Source organism: Microtus pennsylvanicus, chromosome 21 (assembly GCF_037038515.1).
Source record: "Microtus pennsylvanicus isolate mMicPen1 chromosome 21, mMicPen1.hap1, whole genome shotgun sequence".
Classification (NCBI taxonomy): Eukaryota; Metazoa; Chordata; class Mammalia; order Rodentia; family Cricetidae; genus Microtus; species Microtus pennsylvanicus.
Genome location: NC_134599.1, coordinates 17,735,528 through 17,759,770, shown reverse-complemented (window position 1 = coordinate 17,759,770; position 24,243 = coordinate 17,735,528). Strand labels below are relative to the sequence as shown.

At 50.8% G+C, this 24,243-nt stretch overlaps 2 protein-coding genes across 5 annotated transcripts in view; one reads left to right on the top strand and one right to left on the bottom strand.

Moving 5' to 3' along the window:
- Positions 1–4,145, top strand: part of Otof (otoferlin) — a 91,945-nt gene extending 87,800 nt beyond the window's left edge. For all 3 annotated transcript variants that reach the window (XM_075955384.1, XM_075955383.1, XM_075955385.1), the window contains 7 exons: positions 98–186; positions 574–672; positions 810–1,051; positions 1,507–1,685; positions 1,773–1,873; positions 2,317–2,519; positions 4,009–4,145. In XM_075955384.1, coding sequence (XP_075811499.1) covers positions 98–186; positions 574–672; positions 810–1,051; positions 1,507–1,685; positions 1,773–1,873; positions 2,317–2,497 — 891 coding nt within the window. In that variant the 3' untranslated portion in view covers positions 2,498–2,519; positions 4,009–4,145. The remainder of the gene's footprint in view (positions 1–97; positions 187–573; positions 673–809; positions 1,052–1,506; positions 1,686–1,772; positions 1,874–2,316; positions 2,520–4,008) is intronic.
- Positions 4,146–5,092: 947 nt separating this feature from the next.
- Drc1 (dynein regulatory complex subunit 1) overlaps positions 5,093–24,243 on the bottom strand; it is a 36,777-nt gene continuing 17,626 nt past the window's right edge. The window contains exons 5-17 of one of the 2 annotated variants that reach the window (XM_075955034.1): positions 21,918–22,055; positions 20,654–20,740; positions 18,110–18,232; positions 15,558–15,697; positions 15,248–15,382; positions 14,680–14,912; positions 12,607–12,719; positions 11,697–11,786; positions 11,202–11,288; positions 8,500–8,768; positions 8,084–8,227; positions 7,660–7,762; positions 5,093–5,772 (exon numbers count right to left, since the gene is read on the bottom strand). In XM_075955034.1, the coding sequence (XP_075811149.1) occupies positions 5,716–5,772; positions 7,660–7,762; positions 8,084–8,227; positions 8,500–8,768; positions 11,202–11,288; positions 11,697–11,786; positions 12,607–12,719; positions 14,680–14,912; positions 15,248–15,382; positions 15,558–15,697; positions 18,110–18,232; positions 20,654–20,740; positions 21,918–22,055 (1,719 nt within the window). In that variant the 3' untranslated portion in view covers positions 5,093–5,715. The remainder of the gene's footprint in view (positions 5,773–7,659; positions 7,763–8,083; positions 8,228–8,499; positions 8,769–11,201; positions 11,289–11,696; positions 11,787–12,606; positions 12,720–14,679; positions 14,913–15,247; positions 15,383–15,557; positions 15,698–18,109; positions 18,233–20,653; positions 20,741–21,917; positions 22,056–24,243) is intronic. The other variant, XM_075955035.1, reaches the window with a different exon arrangement.

Here is a 24,243-nt window from a genome sequence, read left to right as displayed (position 1 = left end):
CTGGTGGCATGCAGCTTGGGACAGGCCAGGAGAGTGGACCCCCTTGAACAGAGGGAATAGGTGGCTCAGACATCTGCCATCCCCCTCTCTTCCTCAGGGTCGCCTGGAGCTGTGGGTGGATATGTTCCCCATGGACATGCCAGCCCCTGGGACACCTCTAGACATCTCCCCTAGGAAACCTAAGAAGTGAGTTGCCTGGGATGGGCACTACCCCCTTATCCCTCCTCATCTACTTCCTGTTCAGCCCACTTCCCTGCAGCTGCCTCCAGGAGCCCACACACCTCTCCCTACTCCTTTTTCCTAGCTTCATGTCCCAAGAGTGTGCATTGGGTGTCTGCTCTGGGCTGGCTGCTCCTCCCCTAACTGTCTTGACCTGTGCTTGGCTGAAAGCCAGCCCACCAGGGCCCTAGCCATAAAAACCTCCTTCGAGTCTCCTCCCCCACTCTTCTAGCCTGCTCAAGTATCCAGGGCTTCTCTTGCCGACACATCAATAGACCCCTGCCCTGATCCGGCCCCAGGACCTGGGACAAGCCCTCCCCCAGGATATTGATGGGCCTTCCTGCTCCTGTCTAGGTACGAGCTACGGGTCATCGTGTGGAACACAGATGAGGTGGTCCTAGAAGATGACGATTTCTTCACGGGAGAGAAGTCCAGTGACATTTTTGTGCGGGGGTGGGTGACAGTCGCTGCCCTGGGAGAGGCTGAAGTTGGGCATGCCCACTTTCCCGGGAGAACGGATAAGGGAGTCCTGGGGTGGGGCGAGGTCCCAAGGATGTGACCACAGAGCTGGAGCAGGTGACTCCCAGCAGGTGGCTGAAGGGCCAGCAGGAGGACAAACAGGACACAGACGTCCACTACCACTCCCTCACTGGTGAGGGCAACTTCAACTGGCGTTACCTGTTCCCCTTTGACTACCTGGCGGCCGAAGAGAAGATCGTCATGTCTAAGAAAGAGTCTATGTTCTCCTGGGATGAGACGGAGTACAAGATCCCCGCACGGCTCACCCTGCAGATATGGGATGCTGACCACTTCTCTGCTGACGACTTCCTAGGTACAGAGCAGAGCAAGGCCTAGGGCCCAGAACTGAGGGGCAGGGGTGGGCAGGCTGAGTCCATAGAAGGGGGTCCACCTAGTCTTCAGAGCCAGAGATACCACACGGGGATCTAGCTTCTCCAAAAATCTGCCCAGTTACCACTGGAGCAACAAGGAGCTCTGGGCATATGAGGGAGGCAGGATAAATGTTGATGGAAGTCAGCCAGGATCACTGAGGAGGCAGATTTCTGTGGGTCTTGGGTTACACCAAACTCTTACCTGCACCTGCAGCCTAGGTTTTGCTACAACATGGTCAGAAGGTGCCCAACAGCCAGGATGAAGGTTGCAAATACCTAGAGACACTCTAAGCTAAGAAAAGACCCAAGCAAAATGGAGTAGAGGTGGAAAGGAAGGAGGCAGGGAAGTCCCCGCCTCTGTCACACCCACCCGAAACTGACTCTGATGTCACCGCAGGGGCCATCGAGCTGGACCTGAACCGGTTCCCAAGGGGTGCTAAGACAGCCAAGCAGTGTACCATGGAGATGGCCACAGGGGAGGTGGACGTGCCCCTGGTTTCCATCTTTAAACAGAAGCGCGTCAAAGGCTGGTGGCCCCTCCTGGCCCGCAATGAGAATGATGAGTTTGAGCTCACGGTGGGTACCATTTTCTGCTTGGGAGTGGACCTACATGGGTCTACCACCATGGCCTAGACAGGGGAACTCTTCTGTTCTTCCCTTCAGGGCAAAGTGGAGGCGGAGTTACACTTACTGACAGCGGAGGAGGCGGAGAAGAATCCAGTGGGCCTGGCCCGCAACGAACCTGACCCCCTAGAAAAACCCAAGTGAGTGTCCTGTCTGCCTAGACTCCCAGACACATTACATCATGTCCCAGACCTTTCTAGTCTTCTTGCCCTAACTCCCCAAGAACTACTTTATCCCCTCCTGGGCCACAGTCACATCATGGGGGAGCCCCTTCCTTTAGCCCTAAAGCCCGCCTCCTCCCTCTGAACCAAAGGAAGAGCTAGCTCAAAAAAAAGCTGTTCCTTCCCCCAGGAAGCCTTCCCCAATCTGCCCCCCAGTTCCCAAGTCCAGTCGTGATATGGGTTCTTCCTAGTTTTTGACAAGGGCAAGCACTCCAATGGTGGCCAGACTTAGTGGCCCGACAGGTGCCAGAAACGCTACTACTTGGTACTTTTTGGCTTCCTAGTCAGCAGAGTCTTCTTGCCAAGCCCGTTCCCACCCCCATGTCCCTCCTCTATGCTCATCTGCTCTCCCAATGCTCCAGTCGGCCCGACACGAGCTTCATCTGGTTCTTGAACCCTCTCAAGTCTGCCCGCTACTTCCTGTGGCACACCTACCGCTGGCTGCTCCTCAAGCTCCTGCTGCTCCTCCTCCTCCTGCTGCTGCTCGCCCTCTTTCTCTACTCTCTGCCTGGCTACCTAGCCAAGAAGATCCTGGGGGCCTGAGCCCTGCAGCCTCCTGTGCCTGGTACTTCTTCCTTCCATCTCTGGATAAAGGCTGGTCAACATGTGGGACACACTCAAAACACACATAGACACACGTACACGTTCATACGTGTACACACAGTGCACACACATACAGAAGCACACATGTGCATCTAAGCATACACAGACGAACACAAGCACATACGTGCATCCCACACAAACATGCATCGCAACTCTCAAACCTTCAAAGTCTAATTATATTCTCAGAACCAGAAATGGCTACTTCATATTTTTATATTATTGGGCCCAAGAGGTGGGTGAAATAGCTTGGTCAAGATCACCTCACTCTAGGTAGCATTGGGTCACCAGCCTAGGTGGCAAACAGCCAGTCCAGTGTCCACCAACTACAAAAGCACTTTTCTCAGACTCTGAGTTCAAATCCCCAGCACCCACATAAAAAGCTAGGGCATGACTGTACCTGGGCCTACAAACGTAGCAACACTGTTGGGGGGCAAACATGGGAAGATTTCTGGAGTTTGTTGGCTGCCAGACTAGCCCAAGTTCTGAGAGAGAGAGAGAGAGACCTTTGCTTAAGGACAGTGATATGGAAGGATCCCTATGTCCTCCTCTGGCCTCCATCTGTGTACACAGGGATGCCCACTGGCACACATATGTACCCAACACTTTATGTTGTGACATTTTATGGAGCCTGCTGATCTTGTGGTACAAGTTGCAGAGAGTAAAGGCTGACAAGGACCTTAACAAGGAAACTCTGCAGGAGGCAGGGCATGTTCGTACCCTGACGGTGGGCAAGCTGGTGAGAGTTAGGCATGGCACTCAAGCTGTGTGGATGCTTGATATGGGCATTATCTGTGGGCATATAAGAAAGGGAGAGTTTAGGGGCTAGGGATGTAGCCCAGTTGGTGAAATGCCTGCCCAGCAAGCAAAAAGCCTTGGTTTCAACACCAAGCACTTTATAAATGGGTAGCAATGTAGGCCTGTAATCCTAGCCCTCGGTGGGCAGAGGCAGGCATATAAGTCAAAGATCATCTGTGGGTATATAGTGAGTGCAAAGCCAGCCTAGGATAATTGAGGTCTTGTTCCAAAAGAGGAAGGGAGGAGGGAGGAAGGGAAGAAAGGGAGGAAGGACAGGAAGGAAGTTGAGCAATTCTAATTTCCTGAGACTATGGGGAGACAGGAGCCGGCATGAAATGCTAAGTACAAGATCTCAAGAACACCACGCATGGCCTGCAATGCCGAGGCCTCTGCTTCAGTTCATCAGTGCAAGCAATTGGCATGAGGCTAGGTGGCTGTCCCTGACAAAAACTGCCACCTGGGCTCAGGGCAGAGCTGGGGCAGAAGAGGCCTCACGGAGAGGATACAGCTTGGGAGCCGGTAGTCTGATACTAGATACGGGCTCTACCCTGGTTCCAGCACTCATTGCCTGTAGAAGAACAGAGAAGCTAGGAGCCCTGTGTGGGTGGCTCATGCTTGCTGTCTGACAGGCTCTTCCCATCTTCTCCCCACCCTAGCCGGCCTGACACAGCCTTCGTCTGGTTCCTGAACCCGCTCAAGTCTATAAAGTACCTCATCTGCACCCGGTACAAGTGGTTGATCATCAAGATCGTGCTGGCGTTGCTGGGGCTGCTCATGCTTGGCCTTTTCCTCTACAGCCTCCCAGGCTACATGGTCAAGAAGCTCCTAGGGGCCTGAAGTATCCCCCGCCCTGCCCCGCCCTGCCCCGCCCTGCCCCGCCCTGCCCCGCCCTGCCCCGCCCTGCCCCGCCCTGCCCCGCCCTGCCCCGCCCCAGCATCCTCCAGGGGCTGCTGCTTTGCCTTCCCTCACCTGGACTCTTTCCCAACTCTCTGAGGAGCCCTGCCTCTGCTGCCAGCCTTGAGCAAGACACCTGCTTGCTGGGCTACCATCCTCACCCCACACCCAAACTGCTGCTTGCCTGGTCTTGCCCCAGTCCTGCCTGGGGTCTGGAGCACAGTTGTAATCGGTGGCATCCAAAGGCAGATACCCCCATGCCCCACATTCTATGATAACGCGCTCCTTGGTCCAGCTCCCAGAGTGGCAGGGACCCAACTCTCCCTTGAACATTACAGATCTTCGGTTAAGGCGCCAGTGAAATCAACCAAGGAACATGGGGCAGTGCTGAAAGCTTGGATAGGCAGGAACCAGTGGGAAGCACCAGAAAGGCCACCAGAAGCCACACAACAGAGTAGCCGGAACAAGGCCACAGGAGCCGGCTGCTTCTGCGCATGCTCTCCTCTTGGTTCCTCCTCCTTCCCTCAACTCTGTGCAGCAGCTTCGGTTTAGCATCACTTCCCTGGGCTTCCTCTGCCTAGGCCAGTGTGTGCCGGCCAGTACGCAAGCTCTAAGAGGGAACCCAGTGTCCTAGCTGTCCTGAAGGCAGCCCTGTCAAGCCTGTTGGCAGCCACAGCCAGGAGTCTACACTATGAGCGCTGCTCTTCTGCCTCTGCGAGTCTGCCGGTTGCTTTTCTTGAGTCTGATTTTTCTCTTAATAAAATAAATCAAGCCCTGAGTCCAAAGTGGCGCATGAGGAGAATGGGGAAGAGGGGAAGGGAGGCAAAACTTGTGGGTAGGCCAGGCAGGGGTGGCGCAGGAGTTTAATCCCAACACTCAGGAGGCAGAGGCAAGTGGATCTCTATGAGTTCAAGGCCAGCCAGAGCTAGTTTCACCACAGCCAGAGCTGTTACACAGAGAAACCCTGTCTTGAAAACAAAACCTCTTGTGGGTAACCTCTTGTAGAGCAGCATTTAAGGTGGGCCTCAGGCCCAAGGCTGCCAGTCCCGTTGCTGACGGAGGAGCCTAGCTTCGCAGCCCAGAGGGCACACCTTGGTGGACCCAGAGGCCCCAGAGTATGGAGACCATCCTTCAGGTTGGGGATAATCTGAAGGCACACAACTTCACCAGCCTGCCTCCACCCACAGAAACCAGCATTTCCCAAGGGCAGGAGGGGAACCCGGTGCTAGTCTAAACGCACTGTGAGCCTAGGGACAAAACTCCCTCATGCCACTCAGGGAAGGGTCCTCGTCCATCTAGACTGGCCTCCTTAAAGGCATTCAACCTAAGCTTTCAAAAACTTTATTAGAACTGTGGGGACTGCCGCTGCCTTATTTTGGCAGGCAGATTCAGATCTGGAAGACCCAGGGTGGGCCCAGGCTCTCGGGTGACCAGTGTAGACTCTGACTCCAGACATTGCAGATACACCTCTATTTTGTGGGCATCCGGAAGCCTTGTGTTGGAGGAATCTGCAGTTCAGCATTTACCTGGAAATTAGAGGGTGGAGGTCATTTCCTTGCCTTCTGGGAGAGCTCAAGTGCAGATGCTGGCTCTCCCACAATCCCAACCCCTGCAAGCATTGCTTCCCCACAACAGAGAGGCTTCACTCTGGAGGATGCCAGGGATTCCTGCTTGGCTTCAGGAAGTGACTTCTGCTGGCATTTCTCATCTTCCCCCACCCATCCCCTTAAGTCTCTCCCCTCCCCCTCCCCTCTCTTGTTTCCTCAATCTGTCTTTGCCCCTGCTCTTCATCTCCATCCTCTTGTACACAGAAACATCCATAGACACAAAGACCACATGTCTCCAAATGTCTAAGTCCTATGATGGGCCGAGAAGCCAGCATGATGCCAAGATTCATGTCCTCTACCTTCCAGGTGTGGCCTGGAACCTGAGACCAGCTTGGAGTCATAGATCCCCTACACTTGGACAAGGGACTGGAGATTGTCATGACCCACATGGCCTGGGACTCGGCACCGCCCTGAAAGCATCACCCCTTCCTCCTCTGCCCAGTCCATGGGAACGAGTTACACTTATCACTGGAAGGGATACCCCAGACAGCACAGAATCCGCTCCCCGTTCACAGAGCCCCTCAGTCATGTCTTAGGAAGCTGGTCTGGCAGAGGGGGAGGAGCGTCACCAAATCTCCAAGCTCGCTTCTCTGACAACCGGGAGGACAGTTTCTGCCTGGCTCCCTGGCAGGTTGTTAGGACTGAAGAAGACACACAAGTGAGGGTGAGGGGGGGTCTTAAAGCTACCTTTGGACTTGGTACTGTTTTTTAAAAAAGAACAGTTATGGCCAGGCACGGTGGAATGTGCCTTTGATCCCAGTACTTGGGAGGCAGAGGTAGATGGATCCCTGAGTTTGGGGCTAGCCTGGTCTACATGGTAAGTTCCAGGATAGCCAGGGCTATTGAGAAAGATGATTTTGAGCCAGTGAGATGGCTCAGCGGGAAAGTTCTTGCCAAGCCTGACTTCCTAGTCCTATCCCTGGGACCCACATGGTGGAAGGAGAAAGTTAACTCCCAAAAGCTGCATGTGTGTCATGGCATGTGCGTGTGCACACGCAGAGAGAGAGAGAGAGAGAGAGAGAGAGAGAGAGAGAGAGAGAGAGAGAGAGAGACAGAGGAGAGAGAGAGAGAGAGAGAGAGAGAGAGAGAGAGAGAGGAGAGAGAGAGAGAGAGAGAGAGAGAGAGAGAGAGAGAGAGAGAGAGAGAGTGTTCAACAGCCCGGCAGGCGGTGGTGGCATATGCCTTTAATCCCAGCACTCGGGAGGCAGAGACAGGCGGATCTCTGTGAGTTCGAGGCCAGCCTGGTCTACAAGAGCTAGTTCCAGGACAGGCTCCAAAGCTACTGAGAAACCCTGTCTCGAAAAACAAAAACAAAACAAAAAAATGCTTCTACAGCTGGGCATTGTAGCTCATGCTTCTCATTACAGCCCTTGGAAGGCTGAGACAAACAGTCATGGGTTCAAGGCAAGCCTGAACTACAATGTGCAAGCTGAGAGGGGAGGGGGCAGATGTAGCTCAGTTTGTAGGGTGCCTGGCTAACATGAGTAAAAGCTCTAGGTTTGATCCCCAGCACCGCACACGCAGGCTGTGGTGGCTTATGCCTGAAATCCCAATTCCCCAAGGTGAAAGCAAGATATCAGAAATGCAGGGTCATCCTTGGCTACAAATGGAGTTTGAGACCAGCCAAGGCCACCTGACACATTGCCTCAAAAAATTAAAACAAAATTAAAGGCAAAAAGAGTGATCACAACAGAGTGATACCAAAGCCATGGCATCCAAGGGACAGTTACGGTCCTTCTGCCTAGGCAGAAGGCAGATACCCATGACTTGCCAGCAACCCTCTCCTCCTGGGGTCCCACCACTCACCTTGGCCTGGAGATACTGCTGCAGCAGGGACTGCATCTCAGCGTTCTGCTGCTCCAAAGAGTCATTCTCCATCAGCAGCTTGGCCCTCTGGGTCAGCACGAGGCTGGGGGTGAGGCAGAGGAAGCAGGTTAGACAGAGGCCAGCACAGACTTCCCTCCTCTACTGATTAGAAGCCAGACCCTTGGCGTTTCTGTCCTGGCTTCAAGTAGAGGAAGACCTGGAACATTTCCCCTTTTCCCAGGCTAACAGGGACAGACAAGGAGGGTGGGATTTAGAGGTGCCACCCTCCACCACCTACCACCACCACCACCTACCAACATTCTACCGCGTCAAACTGTGAGCATGGGAGACACGGCTATGACTGTGGGCAGGACTGTCCGTATAGACCACCCAGGCCCCTGCCCTTCTGTGCCCCGGTACTGACTAATATTTCTCCAAGGCCTTGTACAGTGCATCCCAGAGGTTCTGCTTGGAGACAGGGATAACCAGGGCCAGGGACTCCCAATACTCGGAATCCCTGGAGTTATCGCGAACATCTTTCTTCACCCTCACTACTGGCCGGATTTCCCTGAAAGTCAAAACCAATGGTGTCACCATCACCACTTAATACACCAGTTCCCCAAGCAATAACAGTCATGGTACTGAAGCCAGTCATATACTTGCTGTTAAAAAAAAAAAAATCACATTTGTATGGGTATGGGTGTGTGTGTGTGTGTGTGTGTGTGTGTGTGTGTGTGTGTGTGTACAGCCCCTTTTCCAATCAATCGCCCCTGATTGCCTCCCAGCCTCCCAGTCCCTGGGTTTCAGGCAAGCCCTTCATCACCACCGCACATTGCCTACTTGGGCTTCTTCAGCCCCATGACAAAGGCCTCCAGAATCTTAAGGACATCGTTGGGGTGGATGAGCCTGGGAGAAGATAGGTCCTCCTTCTCTCTCAACTCCCTGTCCTCAAGGCTTTCGTAGTCACCTCCCTGCAGGGTCTCCTGCTCGACGATGGACTCCACCTCTGATTTAGATACTTGGCTCCTCCTGTCCACCTGGGACAGTAAGCTCACACGCTCCAGCGCAGACATCAGACTTGTGCGCTCCGTATAAATGGAGGTACTCTCCTGGAGAGAGGAGCATTGCTGACGTGGGCTGCTGAGACCCAAACACATGCAACGAACAGGAGGAGAAGAAGTCAAAGCAAATTTCCAGCACGCTTGCAGACGGACACCCTTACATAAAGACAGAAGGCAGGTAGAAAGGGGTGCACGGAGCCCTGAAATGAGGGCTGTGCTCTATCGCTAACCCATCGTCACAGGTGTTCGCTGGAGTGGTAGCATGTGCTCCGTTGCTATAAATACCCTTGACTCACAATACAGAACCAACCCTTGTGTCATTTTAAAATTCAAATAGTCTTTCTCCTATTTTCTCCCACTCCCGATTCATTCGGTTTACCTCCTACAGGCAAGGTGATGCTAGCAAGCTTCTTGTGCTACAAGTTGCGTCCACTGGGGGGAGAAATAAAAGCTATTTTTTGAGACAAGATCTTGTTATAGAGCTCAGGCTGGCCTCAAATTCATGATCCCCCTGCCTCAGCTGGGATTCCAAGTGTACACCACTGCACCCAGGGATTAAAAAAAAATAGCGTGTCTCTGAACAAACACGTACTTTCTTTTCTGCCCTGTTTTTAATTATATGTATTTATTTGTGGGGAGGGGGCACATGTGTGAAGATGAGAGGAAAACTTGTGGCACTCTGTTGTCCTTGTTAACCACATGGGTCCCAGAGATCCAGTTCAGACGCCAGGCTTAGTGGCATGTGTCTCTACCTACTGAGCCATAGTTCAGCTTCCTTGCTGTTTTTATATAAATCTTTGTACGTGTTCTTTACTTTACTTTTTTCACAGACCAATAAACCTCATGAATTTTTTTTTCCGTATAGTCATATAAAGAGCTTCCTTGGTCTTTGTTTTGTAGTTGAGTAGTGTCTCATTGTGAATGTGCTTCATGAATTATTAAATACACTCCTTAAGCTATAATATAGGAGCTGGAGAAATGGCTCAGTGGTTAAGAGCACTGGCTGCTCTTCTAGAGGACCAGGGTTCAATTCCCAGCAATCACATGGCAGCTCACAACTGTCTATACCTCCAGTTTCAGGGGATCTGACATCCTCACACAGACATGCATACAAGCAAAACACAAATGTACATGAAATAAATCATTTTTTAAAAAGCTATAATATACATATAGTCTCAACTTCACTAAGCAGAGTACCCAGGAGTATGCCTTAACCTCACCACTTGAGAGGCAGAGGTAGGAGAGTTAAAAGTTCTAGGTCATCCTTGGCTACACAGAGTTGGAGACCAGCCTGGGCTGCATAAGGCCCTGTCTCAAAAAAGAAAATAAGAAGAATTAAAGGCAAGAAAGTCAGCTGTATTAAGATTAAGGTCTATCTATAGAAAAAAGATATATATAGTAACTGATGCTGTCAAAGTGTCCCCAGCAAAGGTGGCAGCCATTACACTCCCACCAGGTTTTATGTGTGCCAGCACACAGAGCTTCAGTTATACGCTGGCAGACACCAAGCTCTACTGTGCAGTCCCCGCACACGCAACCGCGTGTTTAGAGTCGCCTGTCCTAGTCCAGGTGTGCGGTGTACACTGTCATCCCAGACTCAGGCAAAGGAGCGGGATGGAAGAGTTTGAGGACAGCCTGAGCGACACAGTGGAGACTGCCCCATGCTTTCTTTGAACTGCTGGTCTTTTTTTTTTTTTCTTATTGGCTTATGTGAGCTCTTTATAAAATAAGGAAACTCGTCTTTAACTATGATACTAATTGAAAATACTCTTCCTCAGATGTCGCATGCGCTTTAAGGTCTTTCTCCTTCTCCTGTGTACTGAGATCACAATCCTGCACGATCATGCACTGTTCATGTAATGCTGTGGACCAAACCCAGGTCTTCATGCATGCCAGGCAAGTACCTTCCAAATAAGCTACATTCCCCAGCCCTTGGACACTCTCTTTCTGAAGGCTGTCAGGAAACTCACCCTGGTGCTAACGACACTAAAATCACTTTTAAATTAAAATCTTGTAACTTTTAATGTGACTCTCCAGGTAGCTACTCTTTGCATCTCATAATGAAATTGTTTGCAGTGTAATATTCGCGGTGTCACACATGAGCCCTGCCTCATAGAGGAGTGTGATGGAGCAAACATGCAGAGTGTGACACATTCAGATTTCACGGTGGTTGAAGCCTGGTTTTGAAGAAAGCCCAGGGAAAGAGCCCTTAGGCCTCGGTATAGAGCCACATCCCATCCCTCCCCCAGGCATTCTGCCCTTTGCAAATAAAACATAATAATAACTAAGCCAATGCGATTAGCCATTCCTGGCATAGACATCCCCAACTTCCCCCAGACCACATTCCCCAAACAGCTACGAGACGGTAGAGGGATGTGCCACCTTAGAGCACAGGGCACATGTCACAGACAGGGGCAGAGTGAAAGACAGGCAGGCCCCCACAGAGAAACAAAACGCTCTCCCAGTTGCACCCTGCCCCACCTTGGCAGAGGATAAATGATGGGACCGGTACCGAAGGAAGAAGTTCACCAGCTTGTACAGGTCATCCTCACTTTCAATTCCCAGGGCCTGGGGAGAAAACAAGATGGCCGCTCAGATCTCCCCAAATAGGCCATGAACTCGGGGTACTCTTAGACCCTCAACTCCTCTGAACTAAGAGTAAGAGGCTCTGCTCAGCATCCATGAGGCCTGAATAGAAGGTTTAGGGTGAGAGCCAGGAAGATGCAGCCAACTGGAACCATCAGAAGACTGGGACAAAGCCCAGAGCTTGGGAGAGGGGGGCAAACATCATGACACCTGGGGGATACTCAACACATCATGACACAAGGGGAGGTGGGCGGGGTGCTCCACACAGATCATGACACCAAAGTCAATCTGAAAGCCTGGGAGACTCTGGTATACTCTCAAGATTGAGGTATTGCTGAGAAAACAGGTTCCGGCCCCCACCCCATGTCCTGTCTGCCCAGTGGGACTCACAGAGAAGATGGCGTCCAACCTCAGCAGATAGCTTTCACTCTTCTCCAGAGGGAGGAGCAGGCTCAACAGTTTGCTCTCTATGAGGAAACCCTGGGAAGAAAAGGAGGAGGGTGTCCCCAGTCAGAGCCGGGGTCCAGGAACAAGTTATCCACAACGCGACCCTATAGGGACAATGCCGCAGAGCAGAACCTCTAACAGTGAGCCTCCAGGCAGTGGGGTCCTCATGGAGGTCACCTGGGGATGCCTAAGCCAGTCTCAGGATGCTAGAACAAAGCCAGTTCCCATTCTGGGTTTAGACTGCTCTCCACCTCACCCACAAGTCACTGGGCAAACACCTGGGTCTCCACTGCACTTTAAACAAGGCCAGCCTCAGTGCCCACCTCCTCCATTTTCTTCCAGATCCCTACAGAACTCAGAAGCAAGTCCTGAAGAGGAGAACAGGGTATGGAGGAGGAGAGAACCACACTGTGTGTGACACAGGTGGGGTGGGGTAAAGTCAGGTGTCACACTGAGCTGAGGATGCCATGCTATCCAGCTGCGTGTGACAGAGGGGACCTTCAGCAGGAGTGGCTGCCCCAAAACCACTGAGGCTGAGCTACCGCCTCATCTAAGAAACACCACGTGATGTTGCAACCACCTAGCTCCCGCTGAGCCAGCTCCAACATGTCCTCATTGCCAGCACTGCAAATATTTGAGACTTGATACAGCTGGAGCAGGCACAGGAGCGACAGACCTGGCAGACGGATTAGTGGAAGGGAAAACCTTATTGTCAGCCAGTACGGCCCGCTGTGGGAGTAGCCATTGCCGGCTAGACCTCTCAAAGCACCGCCCTTCACGTTCACTCCGTTGGCTTCTCTCTGGGCAGGCCTGCCACGCCTGGCTCCAGGCCACAGGGGCTTGGAGGCCTTACCGACTCGTCACACAGGAGCATCAAGATTCTTCTGGTAGTTTTTGCTGAAACTTGCTTGGGCAGGTCCAGGTAAGACTCATCCTCTGACACGGCCTCTTCTGTCCCATCTTCCTCTACAAGTAAGTGGGTCAGAGAAAGGAAGGCGGGAGAGGATGATTTCTTGGCTTGTGGACTTTGAGAAGCTGCTGGGTGGCTTTCCCTGAGCAAATGGCCTGCTTACTGTCTCTGTGGCCAATCACATGTGAATGCTGAGACTGGAGAGTTAGGACAGTCCCGGCCCGCCCAGGAGGATGATGTTTCCCCAAACCTCACCTATCTGGAGGCTTCATGCTCAGATCCAACCATGAACCAAGGAGGGAGAGGAGAGCATGAACCTATTTATTTGCGCTTTGGAGACAAGTTACATGATTTCCAAACCCACAAAGACTAGAAGTAGCCTACTAAAAGGACAAGATGGCTGCCGCACAGAGGAACCCTGTCACCAAGACCTGACAGCCGACAGCAGGAGCCAAAACTTCCCTTAAGATGAGAAGAAGGCTGCAGAGATGGTGCAGAGGCTAAGCCACTTCCTGCTCCTGTACAGGACCTGAGTTCAGTTCCCAGCCCCACATTGCCAGTCTACAGACACCTGTAACTCCAGCTCTAGGAGATCCAGCGCCACCTTCTGGCCTCCTAAGGCACATGCATGTAGCATATACACACATAATTTTTTGCAATTAAAGGGGGAAAACACATAGAAAAACACACCCAAAAAAAAGAAGAAACTACAATTTTAAAAAAATTAAAATTTTTACCCTCTATTTACCCTGTTAATTCTTACTCAGAACATGGGAAATAAAATCATGGTATAATGGCTGGTAAGATGGCTCCCTGAACAAAAGGTGCTTGCCTTTTACCTTTTAGGCTGATAACCTAAACTTGATCCCTGGGATCTACATGGTGGACAGAGAGAACCAATTCCTGCAAGTTGTCCTCTGACCCACACATGTGCTGTGGCTCAGATACACACACACACACAAACACACACACATACAAATAATTTTTTGTTTTGTTTTTTGAGATAGGGTATAACAGCCCTGGCTGTCCTGGAACTCACTCTGTAGACCAGGATCTCAAACTCATAGAGATCCACCTGCCTCTGCCTCCTGAGTGCTGGGATTAAAGGCATGCACCACCATGGCCGGCCATGAATTAATATATTTTAAAAATCGTGTATCACCCAAGGCTTACTGGTTGTTCAAAAGGTAAGACAATACCTATGATTTAGCACATGCCATACGTAATCCTAGAACTTGGAAGGAAGAGGCAGGGACATCAGGAGTTCAAGGCTGGCCTTGGCTACGTAGAGTTTGAGGCCAGCCTGGGCCACATGAGACTCTCTCATAAAGAAAAAAAGAAAAATACATGACTCAGAGTCTCAGATAGCATACGATGTTAAGAATGCAGAAATGACAACATCTCTCTGTCATGATTTCCAACAAGATAGCAAAGGCATTTGCCCATTACCCCGCAAACACACTCATAGGGATCTGCACCAACAATTTCCAACAAAGAGAACGAAAAGACAAATGAATGGGGCTGTTCGTTAGGCAACACAAGTAACCCCCAAAGCAACCAGGCCAGGGATGACCAGAGGACTGTTTGAGGGAATTCGGGCACAGACTCAACACGGTACCATGTGGAGAGAATAGTTTTTACTACAACCAGATAATCTCCAACGATATTGTAAGTAAAGTGAGGGCTGTAGATACAACAGTGACTTGGAGCATGTCTGACATGTGTGAGGTACTGGGAACCACAAACAACTAGATGAAAGGAAGCGTGTTTTTATTTATTGCATGTGGGGGCAGGTGTGTGGAAGTCAGAGGTCAAATTGCAGGAGTCATTTCTGTCCTATCGTGTGGGTTCTGGAGTTTGAACTCAAGATATCAAGCTTGGCGGCAATCTCCTTTACCCACCGAACCCTCTCACTAGCCCGCTACTGAGCATCTCTCCTGCCTGTGCCGTGTTAAGATGGGTAGGCTGGTCTATGTTCCCAGAGGGCCGCTCCGTCTCCCTGACTGTTTCAGTCACCTGTCTGCAGCAGCAGTTCTTCGAGTATCTGTGTGGCTGACTTCCGCTGCTGCATGGAAAGTGGCCCCACATTCCGCAGGAACCAAAAGTCAGGCGTCTTCCAGGGCAGCCCCAGGTGCTGAACATGGATAACGCAGTCCACGTCAAAGGCTCTCTGCGCTAGCGCCTTCGCCTCTTCTTCGTTCATCAGCCAAATCTCCCGAAACTTTTCCGCGTCGATAATGGTGAAGTGTCTGTAAAGCAGAGTCACAGCCAACCATCCTTAAGGCCTGGCCCCCGGCCCCCGGCCCCCGGCCCCCTTCCCCCAACCATCAATAGGATAAGAACACAAGGAAGAATTTCAAATCCCCAACACCTGGACCCTGAATGGGATAAAATGCAGCTGTCCCAATGAGAAATCAAAACGGACAAGTGACCCGTGAGTCAAGGGACAGAGGGACGTGGAGCATGAGTGAGTCTTCCAGAAGAGCTGGGGACCTCAAGTCCAGTGAAATCACTGCTGCTGCTGCACCCCTGCCCACTCTCCCTCCTGCCATCGCCCCCATTCCAGACCAGACTCCCGGGGCACCTCATGGCTCTCTGTAGCTCCTTGAACTGCCCCACGAGCCTTTTGAAGTCGGAGATCAGGGACTGGTTCTCCTCTTGAAACTGTTTTATCTGCTTGGCGTATTTTGTTCTCAGGTTGTTAAGGACATCATGTAAGCTGATGGAGAGAAGGAACTCCAACTGGGGTGGCGAAGCAGGTAGGACAAAGGTGGCCCCTATCACCCACCTCTTCAAGGGACAGCATAGAAACGCACGCGCGCACACACACACACACACACACACACACACACACACACTGCCAAGCAAGCTGCTCTATCCACTGGCTCACTGACCGGTTGAGCTTCCTCTTCTGCTGGGATTTGATCACAGTGCTCTCTTCGTCTCTCTTCTTCAGCACCTGGAAGTTGTACTCTAACTTCTCTTGGTTTAGCTGGTAAGTTGCTTTCATCTGCTGAAGCTGTTGCTCGAGAATCTGGTGTCGATTTTAAAAGTAAATACGCACATACATACATGCATACCTAGCCGGCCCTAGTGTAACGTACTGTCCCTGAGGACAGTGCTTTGTTCAAGTCATGCTCTAGAGGGAGCTCAGGGGCATGTGCCGCAACCTAAACTAGAAATTCTGTCATTAACACTGATGGTGGCTCAGCCAGGAAGAGCACTTGTTGCCATTACTGAGGACGAGAGTTACTGATCCTGCAAATCCTCTGACCTCTATGTCTATACCATGGGGTACACACACACAGGGACATCTCCAGTACCATCTTTTTGTTTTGTTGGTTTTTTTGTTTTTTGAGACAGGGTTTCTCTGTGTAGCTTTGGTGCCTGTCCTGGAACTAGCTCTTGCAGACCAAGTTAGCCACAAACTCACAGAGACCTGCCTGCCTCTGCCTCCCGAGTGCTGGGATTAAAGACGTGCACCACCACCACCCAGCTTCATCTTTTTTTTAGGGTGTATGTGTGAGTGCCTACATGTATGTATGTATACCACATGCAGGTGAACGCCAGAACCCGAGCTGCCAGGTGGGTGCTGGGAACCAAACCCATCCTCTGCAAGAGCAGTGAGTGTTTTTAACCACTGAGCCATCACTCTGGCCCTTGGTACCACACTGCTAGTCCTGGGAACCACTTCCAGTGTCTCATGCCACTGAATACTGCAAAGAGTGGAAGGACTTGAGTCCGTTTCCCCTTTGCAATCTGGACAAATTTGACTATGCTGATTTTATAAGCAAAATCCCAAAGCAACCAGACCCCGGCACCCCAACCACAGCAACTGTCATCTGATTGCTTTGATTTGCATCTCTGCTTGCACACGTTTGTCTATTTCTTGGCCATTTTTACTTCCTCTGTCACAATCATTTGCTCCTGGTTTTGCTTGAGAGCAATTCCAGGGACCAAAGCCTTGGGCACTGCCACTGTGCTGAGTGTCTGGCACCAGTCCCAAGCCCTTTGGGCTCCACTGGGGTCCCAAAGGCAATGGCACATGGGGGTCGATGGCAGTGTAGCCAAGGATCCCACACGATTCACAGAAGCCTGTGTCTCCCACAATCCACCTCTGCAGGGCACAGTGACATAATTTGCATAGTAGGTATTAGTTTTCTCTCTTTATGCTTAACATAATTTCCACACCAATGCCCCACTGTCAATCTTCTTAGGGTTTACTCTCAGCATAGCCATTCTTGATTGCTATATAGTAAGCATAGTTTATTGTTGCTTGTTTGGTGGGTTTTTGAGGAAAGGCTCATATAACCTAGGCTGGCCTCCAACTTGCTATGTAGCTAAAGATGACCTGCTGATCCTTCTGCCTCCACCTCGTAAATTCTGGGATTATAGGCATGCACCATCACACCCCTGGCTCCATCCCCAGCCGTGCACTAACTGCCACTGGGGCTGGCATGTACTCAGTGTTTTGTGGTCAACATCCTGGTATTAAAACACAGCCACTCAGCTGGGCGGTGGTGGCTCACGCCTTTAATCCCAGCATTTGGGAGGCAGAGGCAGGCGGATCTCTGTGAGTTTGAGACCAGCCTGGTCTACAAGAGCTAGTTCCAGGACAGGCTCCAAAACCACAAAGAGACCCTGTCTCAAAAAACCAAAAAATAAATAAAAAAAAAAAAACACAGCCGCTCTAAACCAGGTGGTAGTGGCACACTCCTTTAATCCCAGTGCTGGGGAAGCAGAGGCAGACAGATCTCTGCGAGTTTGAGGCCAGCCTGGTCTACAGAGTGAGTTTCAGGACAGGCTCCAAAGCTACACACAGAAACCCTGTCTCGAAAAATCAAAACAAACAAACAAACAAAATTCCCAGCAGCTCTTACTGAGAACTGAGTTTACAGTCTTAAATGAGCATAAGCCTACAATTGAGGCAGGTGTGTCATAATTTCAAAGCGACCCTAGACTACAGGGTGGCTTCATGGCCAGCCTGGATAACTTGAGACTATCTCAAAATAAAAAGTAAAAGGAGCGCTAGACCTATAGCTCAGTGAGAGCATGTGCTTAGTGTGAATGACACTCTAAATTCAGCCCCCAGCACAATAGATGTATAGATCAATAGACAGACAAATAGATGATAGACAGACAGAGCATGAGCAGCCTAAAATAAAAGCATTTCTTTCCTTCATTAACAGTTAAACTAAGGGGCTGGAGAGGGTAGCTCCCTAGCTAGGGGCTCTGTCTGCTCTTGCAGAGGACTTGTGTATCCTGTTCCTAACCCTCACACAGAGGCTCACGACACTTAGGAAATAGGAAGATCACGAGTTCAAGACCAGCCTAGGCTACATTAGATCTTATCCCTCCAAGGAAGAAGAGGAAGGAGGAAGAAGAAGAGGAAGAGGAGAGAGAAGAGATGAGAGACTCCATTTGTCACCTCCCGGCCGCCTCTCACCTGAACGTCCCGCTCGAGCTTGATCTTGATGGTGTTGTACTCTTCGCAGTCCCAGGCCCGCTGCTTGTTGAGCTGCTTCTCATAGTCCTCCACCTTCTTCATGCGGGTGATGAGGTACTCCAGCTGAGGGTGGACAGCCGTGCAGATTAGGGAACCTCCCTCCCAACTCAACCCTCAGGAGAGCCCGACAAGCAGGGTACAGTGTGGGGCCTGGAGTCTCACGGACAGGGATGTCTGCTGGCATTCTGTTGGGGATGGTGGACCCCCAAGACCCTGAATTTCCTGTGACCCCCTTGCCTGCTGGAGTAAACAACCTGTTATGCCTGCAGCTGCTCTGAGCAAAACAACTTTCCTGTGTTTGCAGCTGCTCTGAGCACGAGACCCTCAGGAGTTCCTGATGGCAGGGGAGTGGTTTCGGGTGGCTTTCAGCTGAAGAAGAGCTAGGGTGTGGCCATTGGTCAAAGAAGACATTACATAAGCTGCCCTGGACACAATAAAGTGAGTATTCTTGCGCGCGCGCGCGCGCGTGTGTGTGTGTGTGTGTGTGTGTGTGTGTGTGTGTGTGTGTGTGTGTGTGCGTGTGTGTGTGTGTATTTCACTCTCCAGGCCCTTGCCCGAGGCTGGCGACCCATCTCCTAGTGCAGGTGCCCTCACTATAGGCGCAGTACCATAGCACCCATAGCAGCACAGATGATTCAGCATTCAAAGGCCCAAGCTCCAAGACTGGGTTCTCAGAATCCTGGCTGGGTTCTTACTGTAGAAAACTACAGACACAGCAGCTGGAGTGATGGCTCAGCTGTTCAGACAGTGATGTTCCTGCATAGGACCCAAGTCTGGTTCCCAGAACCCACATGACTCCATGTCACTGTAACTCCAGCTCCAGGAGATCTAACAACCTCTTCTGGCTCTGTGGGAGCCTACACACATTCACATAAGCTCACATGCCTACTCAAAACAAACAAAAAAAAAAAACCACAGATCTTTTTTTTTTTTTTTTAAAAATATTTATTTATTTATTATGTATACAATATTCTGTCTGTGTGTGTCTGCAGGCCAGAAGAGGGCACCAGACCTCATTACAGATGGTTGTGAGCCACCATGTGGTTGCTGGGAATTGAACTCAGGACCTTTGGAAGAGCAGGCAATGCTCTTAACCACTGAGCCATCTCTCCAGCCCCCCACAGATCTTTTTAAAAAATATTTTTTCAAAGGAAAAACATACCCTATAACCTAGCCTTTACAGTGCAAAATCATAACAATAATTCATCTTACTGTGTCACTTCTGCTCTTTGTACCTATGAAATAAAGTGACACACTATTCCTACGCTACTTTTAAGTGTGTCTTAAAGTTGGATTGTACACACCCGCAACCCCAGCAATCAAGAGGCAAAAGCGCGTTCACAGGTTCAAGGTCAGCCTGTAATACAAAGGGAGTTCTACAAGTTCACAGGTTCAAGGTCAGCCTGTTCTACATAGGGAGTTCTACATGTTCAAAAGTTCAAGTTAAATCTGTTCCACATATCAAGTTCCAGGCAAGCCAGGACTACATAGTGAGATTGTCTCAAAAATTAATAACAATAATTAAGTTAATTAAAAGTTTCCTGGGCTGGGGATGTATCTCAGTTGAAAGAGTGCTTGCTTAGTGCATGTGAACGGGAAGTCCTGGGTTGGACCCCTAGTACTTCATAGAGCAGACATAACAGTGCATACCTGTTATGATCTGCCGGCCTGGTCTGTCACCTGGGTACCCTGTCCCTTTAAGAGACAAGCCCCTCTCTCTGCTCTTCTCTCTCTTCCCCTTTCCCTTTCCCCTCCATAACCCACCAAATAAATACCCACTTTCCTTGCATGCCTATCCATCTGTTTCTCACCCGTGACTCCTCCTGGGACCAGATGACCGGCCAAGGTCTCTTACCCGCCACACGGATCCCTGCCTGGGACCCACTGCCCGTCGTGGCTCGCAGCCACTGGGGGAACCGTAGCATTTTATCTAAACCATAATAATACCTCTGATCCCAGCACTCAGGGGATGGAGGCAGAGGATCAAAGTCACTCCTGACCATATACAGAAAATTTGTGGCTGAGCACACCTTTAAATCCCAGCACTCAGGAGGCAGAGGCAGGTGGATCTCTGTGAGTTTGAGGCCAGCCTGGTCTACAAAGTGAGTTCCAGGACAGGCTCCAAAGCTACAGAGAAACCCTGTCTCGAAAAAACAAAACAAAACAACAACAGCAAAAAAAAGAAAGTTTGTAGCCATCCTGACCTATATAAGACCCTCTCTCAAAAAAAAAAAATGAAAAAGAAAAACACTTTCTTGGGTCACAAATACTAGGACTGGAGTGGATACCCAAGAAGGTAATGACGAGATGGTGGAAAGCCATTGAACACTCAGCCCTGAAGCCACACTGACTAATGATGAAGCCCAGAAAAAAGCATGGGCCACACAAGTCCTACCCAAGGTACTCAAGGCTCAGGGTTCGGCCATATCCAATACTGCCCACAGGTCACCCTGGACACTCCCACCTGCTCACCCACCCCTTTACCTCCTTGGCATTGTGAGCCTGCAGTGCTCGCTCCCATTTCTTCTTATTACTGGACAGTAGCTCTTGACGTTCCAACTCAAAGGCTTTCTACAACAAAGACAGGAAAAGGCCCTGGTGCCCAGCCGTATAGATGAGGTCACACACAAACATGAACTTGCCAGATTTCATGTGGCCAAATGGCTGCTGAAAGGGTTGAATGGAAGTTAGCAATGGCATACTTCTCACAAATGCTGAGAGGAAGCTTGCCCAGAGTCCCACAGCTTAGCCTATCGGAGGCCTGGTGCTGGAGGCAAGGCAAACCTTGGCATGCACCTCAGCCTTGATAGCATTGCTGTGACGGCAAAGACAACATGCAGACTGTGAATGCCTGCCACCATGAAAATGCAGAGGGTGACAATTGGGAGGGCCCCAGCCCTCTTGTCTCTCTCCTGATTTTGGAAGACTTAAAACACAATCTCAATCTTGAACGTGTCTTTCAAGATAATAATCTCTGATTCCTGCTTGTCCCTTCTTGTCCCCACCCCTCACATCACTGCCATATACCAGCAAACAGCTCCTTTTGACTGTGGTTCTGGAGCACTGACGTCCCTCACTTATTCTCTGTGGTTCATCTCTACTGAACAGAGTCTCCTGGGAGACAGCTTCGAGCGCACCTCTTGGGCAGTCTGAGACTAAGAAAACGAACCACCCTGAATATGGGTGGCATAGTAGATTAGGGACCTACATAGAAGAGGTTGGGGGGTCTGGGTGGGATAAGGGGAGACGAGCGCATTCTCTAGCGCAGGCATATGCCCGCTCTGCTGCCCCTCACGTGAACACTACTGCTCGGCCACATCTTCTCCATCACGATGGACAGAACCAACTGAACCCATCAGCGAAAGTCAGACCTTTCCTCTTAAGTCGTCCAGTTCTGGGATTTGTCACCGAGACAGAAAGCTGACTGAACACGCTCTGCCCTGTCTGCTCTTTCACAGTCCTCATTAGCACCAGCCAATCGTATGCCTAGGAGTGTACGCGTGTCGTCTGGCTGCCTCCCGGGAGACGACAGGCTCCGACGGGGGCTCCGCTTTGCTCACGGCTGTCTCGCCTGCCCCTGGAACTGCGTCTGTCACACACTAAGCGCCTGATTCTCACTTGCTGAATAAAGGAATGAATGAGCAAACAAACCCTAAAACCAGAAAGAAATCAGAGGTCGGAGCCATTGCCCCCCCCAGACTGTCAGGACAGGTGCAGCTGTCCTCCCGGTGTCCCCACAAACCCTCACCTCGATGTGAATGAGCTCCTGACGGAAGTTCTTCATCACGTTCTTCACTTGCTCCTCCATCCTCTCTAGAAGCAGGTTGATGTCGTCCGACTGCTTCTTCAAGTCCTTCACATACTGGTCATCCTTTATTTTTAACTCCTTGAGTGGGGCACAGGCAGAAGTCGGTCAGAAACAGAGGCAGGAACAAGAGCTTCCAAGCACACCCACCCAGTGCCCCCATCCAAACCTGCAAACACGCGGAATTAAGGCATGGCCTAGAGATGGGAGGATGGCAAGCGTGCATTGACCCTGGTTACTAAGTGAGTTTGAGACCACTCGGGGTTTCATAGTGGGCTCAAGGCTGGCCTAGCCTAAATAGCAAGACTTGGTTAAAAAAAAAATCCAAGTGTGGTGGTGTGTTGTGGAATATTATTTTAAATAGGCAAAGATGAGTTACATTCGTCTATGCTGCAGAATATTAGTTTAACTGTGGAAAGCTGGGTTATTCTTGTTTATCTGCATTTGTTTAATGATGCAAGGATGTGTGTTTAACTATGTAACGATGTATCTGGTTCACCTTGCCTTCCTAAGGCACCTGACTGGTCTAATAAAGAACTGAACAGACAATAGCTAGGCAGGAGAAAGGATAGGCAGGGCTGCCAGGCGGAGAGAATAAATAGGAGGAGAAAGCTAGGTGGAGTGGGGGGAGGGAGAAAAGGTGAGAGAGGAGAGGAAAGGAGAGAGAAGGAAGAGAAGAAAACAAGGAACACGCCCAGGGCAGAAGCCAGGCAGCCACCAGCCAGCAGACAGGAGAAGCAGTGCACGTAAGATATACAGAAAGAAAAGTAAAAAGTCCAGAGGCAAAAGGTAGATAAAGAGCAAGAGGTTAATTTAAGTTAAAAGAGCTAGCCAGAACCATGCCTAAACTAGGCTGAACATTCAAAACTAATAACAAGTCTGTCATGATTTGGGGAGCTGGTTGGCGGTCCAGAAGAGAAGGCCTAGTACAGTGGTGTGCATCTTTAAATCCCAGCACTTGGAAGGCAGAGGCAGGCACTGAAGGGAGAAGCCTTGTCCGAGACAAGCACTTCCGCTCAGCTACAGCCCTAGCCTCAACCCAAGAGTTTTCAACAGCCCACACTGTGACGAAGTCCTCTCAGTGTTACTGGAGCCAGAGGTGTAGCTCAGTTGGTGGAGCGAGCACTCACTGCGCGTGCGGTTGGCCCTGGCTTTGATCCGTAGTTCCACCTAGCCGAGTTTCGTGACACGCACATCTAACGTCAGTACTTAGGAGGCAGAGGCAAGTTTGAGGTCATTCTCAATTACAGACTAATTGCAAAGCCAACCTGGACTATAATGAGACCGTGCCCAGAAACGGAATATGTTTAAAAAAACAAAAAGACACATTATTGAAACAGCTGGACAGTCCGCATGTAAAATATGAAACACTGCTCTCAGCTTATGTCATAAAAAGCTAACAGATGGAATAAAAAAAATTTAAAAGCAAAGCCTAAAACAGTAATCAGAAAAAGCCTTGGGACAGTGGCTTTGTAGTGGGAGCAAAAATCAAAACTAGACAAATGGAACCTGTGCCAGACTCAAACCTTCTGAGAGCTTAGAGGAACAGTCAACAGAGTGAAGCGGGGCATACAGATGAGTGACCGAGCTTGGCAGCTTCCTGAGAGAGCCCGCGTGCCTGCCACCCAAGGATCTTCCGCTTAGCATAAAAGTGCAAACAGGTGGGTTTCTCTTTTTTCTTTCCAACATCATCTCATTGCTGTGGCCCAACTGGCCTTGACTTACTCTCCCCCATCAGCCTCCCAAGTGCTGGGATTACAGGTGTAGATCGTCACGCCTGGCTTGAACTGTGTCACAGGCGAGATGATAAAGTGAGGCAGGAAAAGCCAAGAACTGCCAGGCCACGCCCCCTCAGTCAGGATGGAGACCCGCCCCTGGCCTGCTGCAGCCCCTCACCTGCTGCAGCTCCTCACCCTACTGCAGCTCCTCACCTGCTGCAGCTCCTCACCCTACTGCAGCTCCTCACCTGCTGCAGCTCCTCACCTGCTGCAGCTCCTCACCTGCTGCAGCTCTTCACCTGCTGCAGCTCCTCACCTGCTGCAGCTTCTCACCTGCTGCAGCTCCTCACCCTACTGCAGCTCCTCACCTGCTGCAGCTCCTCACCTGCTGCAGCTCCTCACCTGCTGCAGCTCCTCACCTGCTGCAGCTCTTCACCTGCTACAGCTCCTCACCTGCTGCAGCTCCTCACCTGCTGCAGCTCTTCACCTGCTGCAGCTCCTCACCTGCTGCAGCTCCTCACCTGCTGCAGCTCCTCACCCTACTGCAGCTC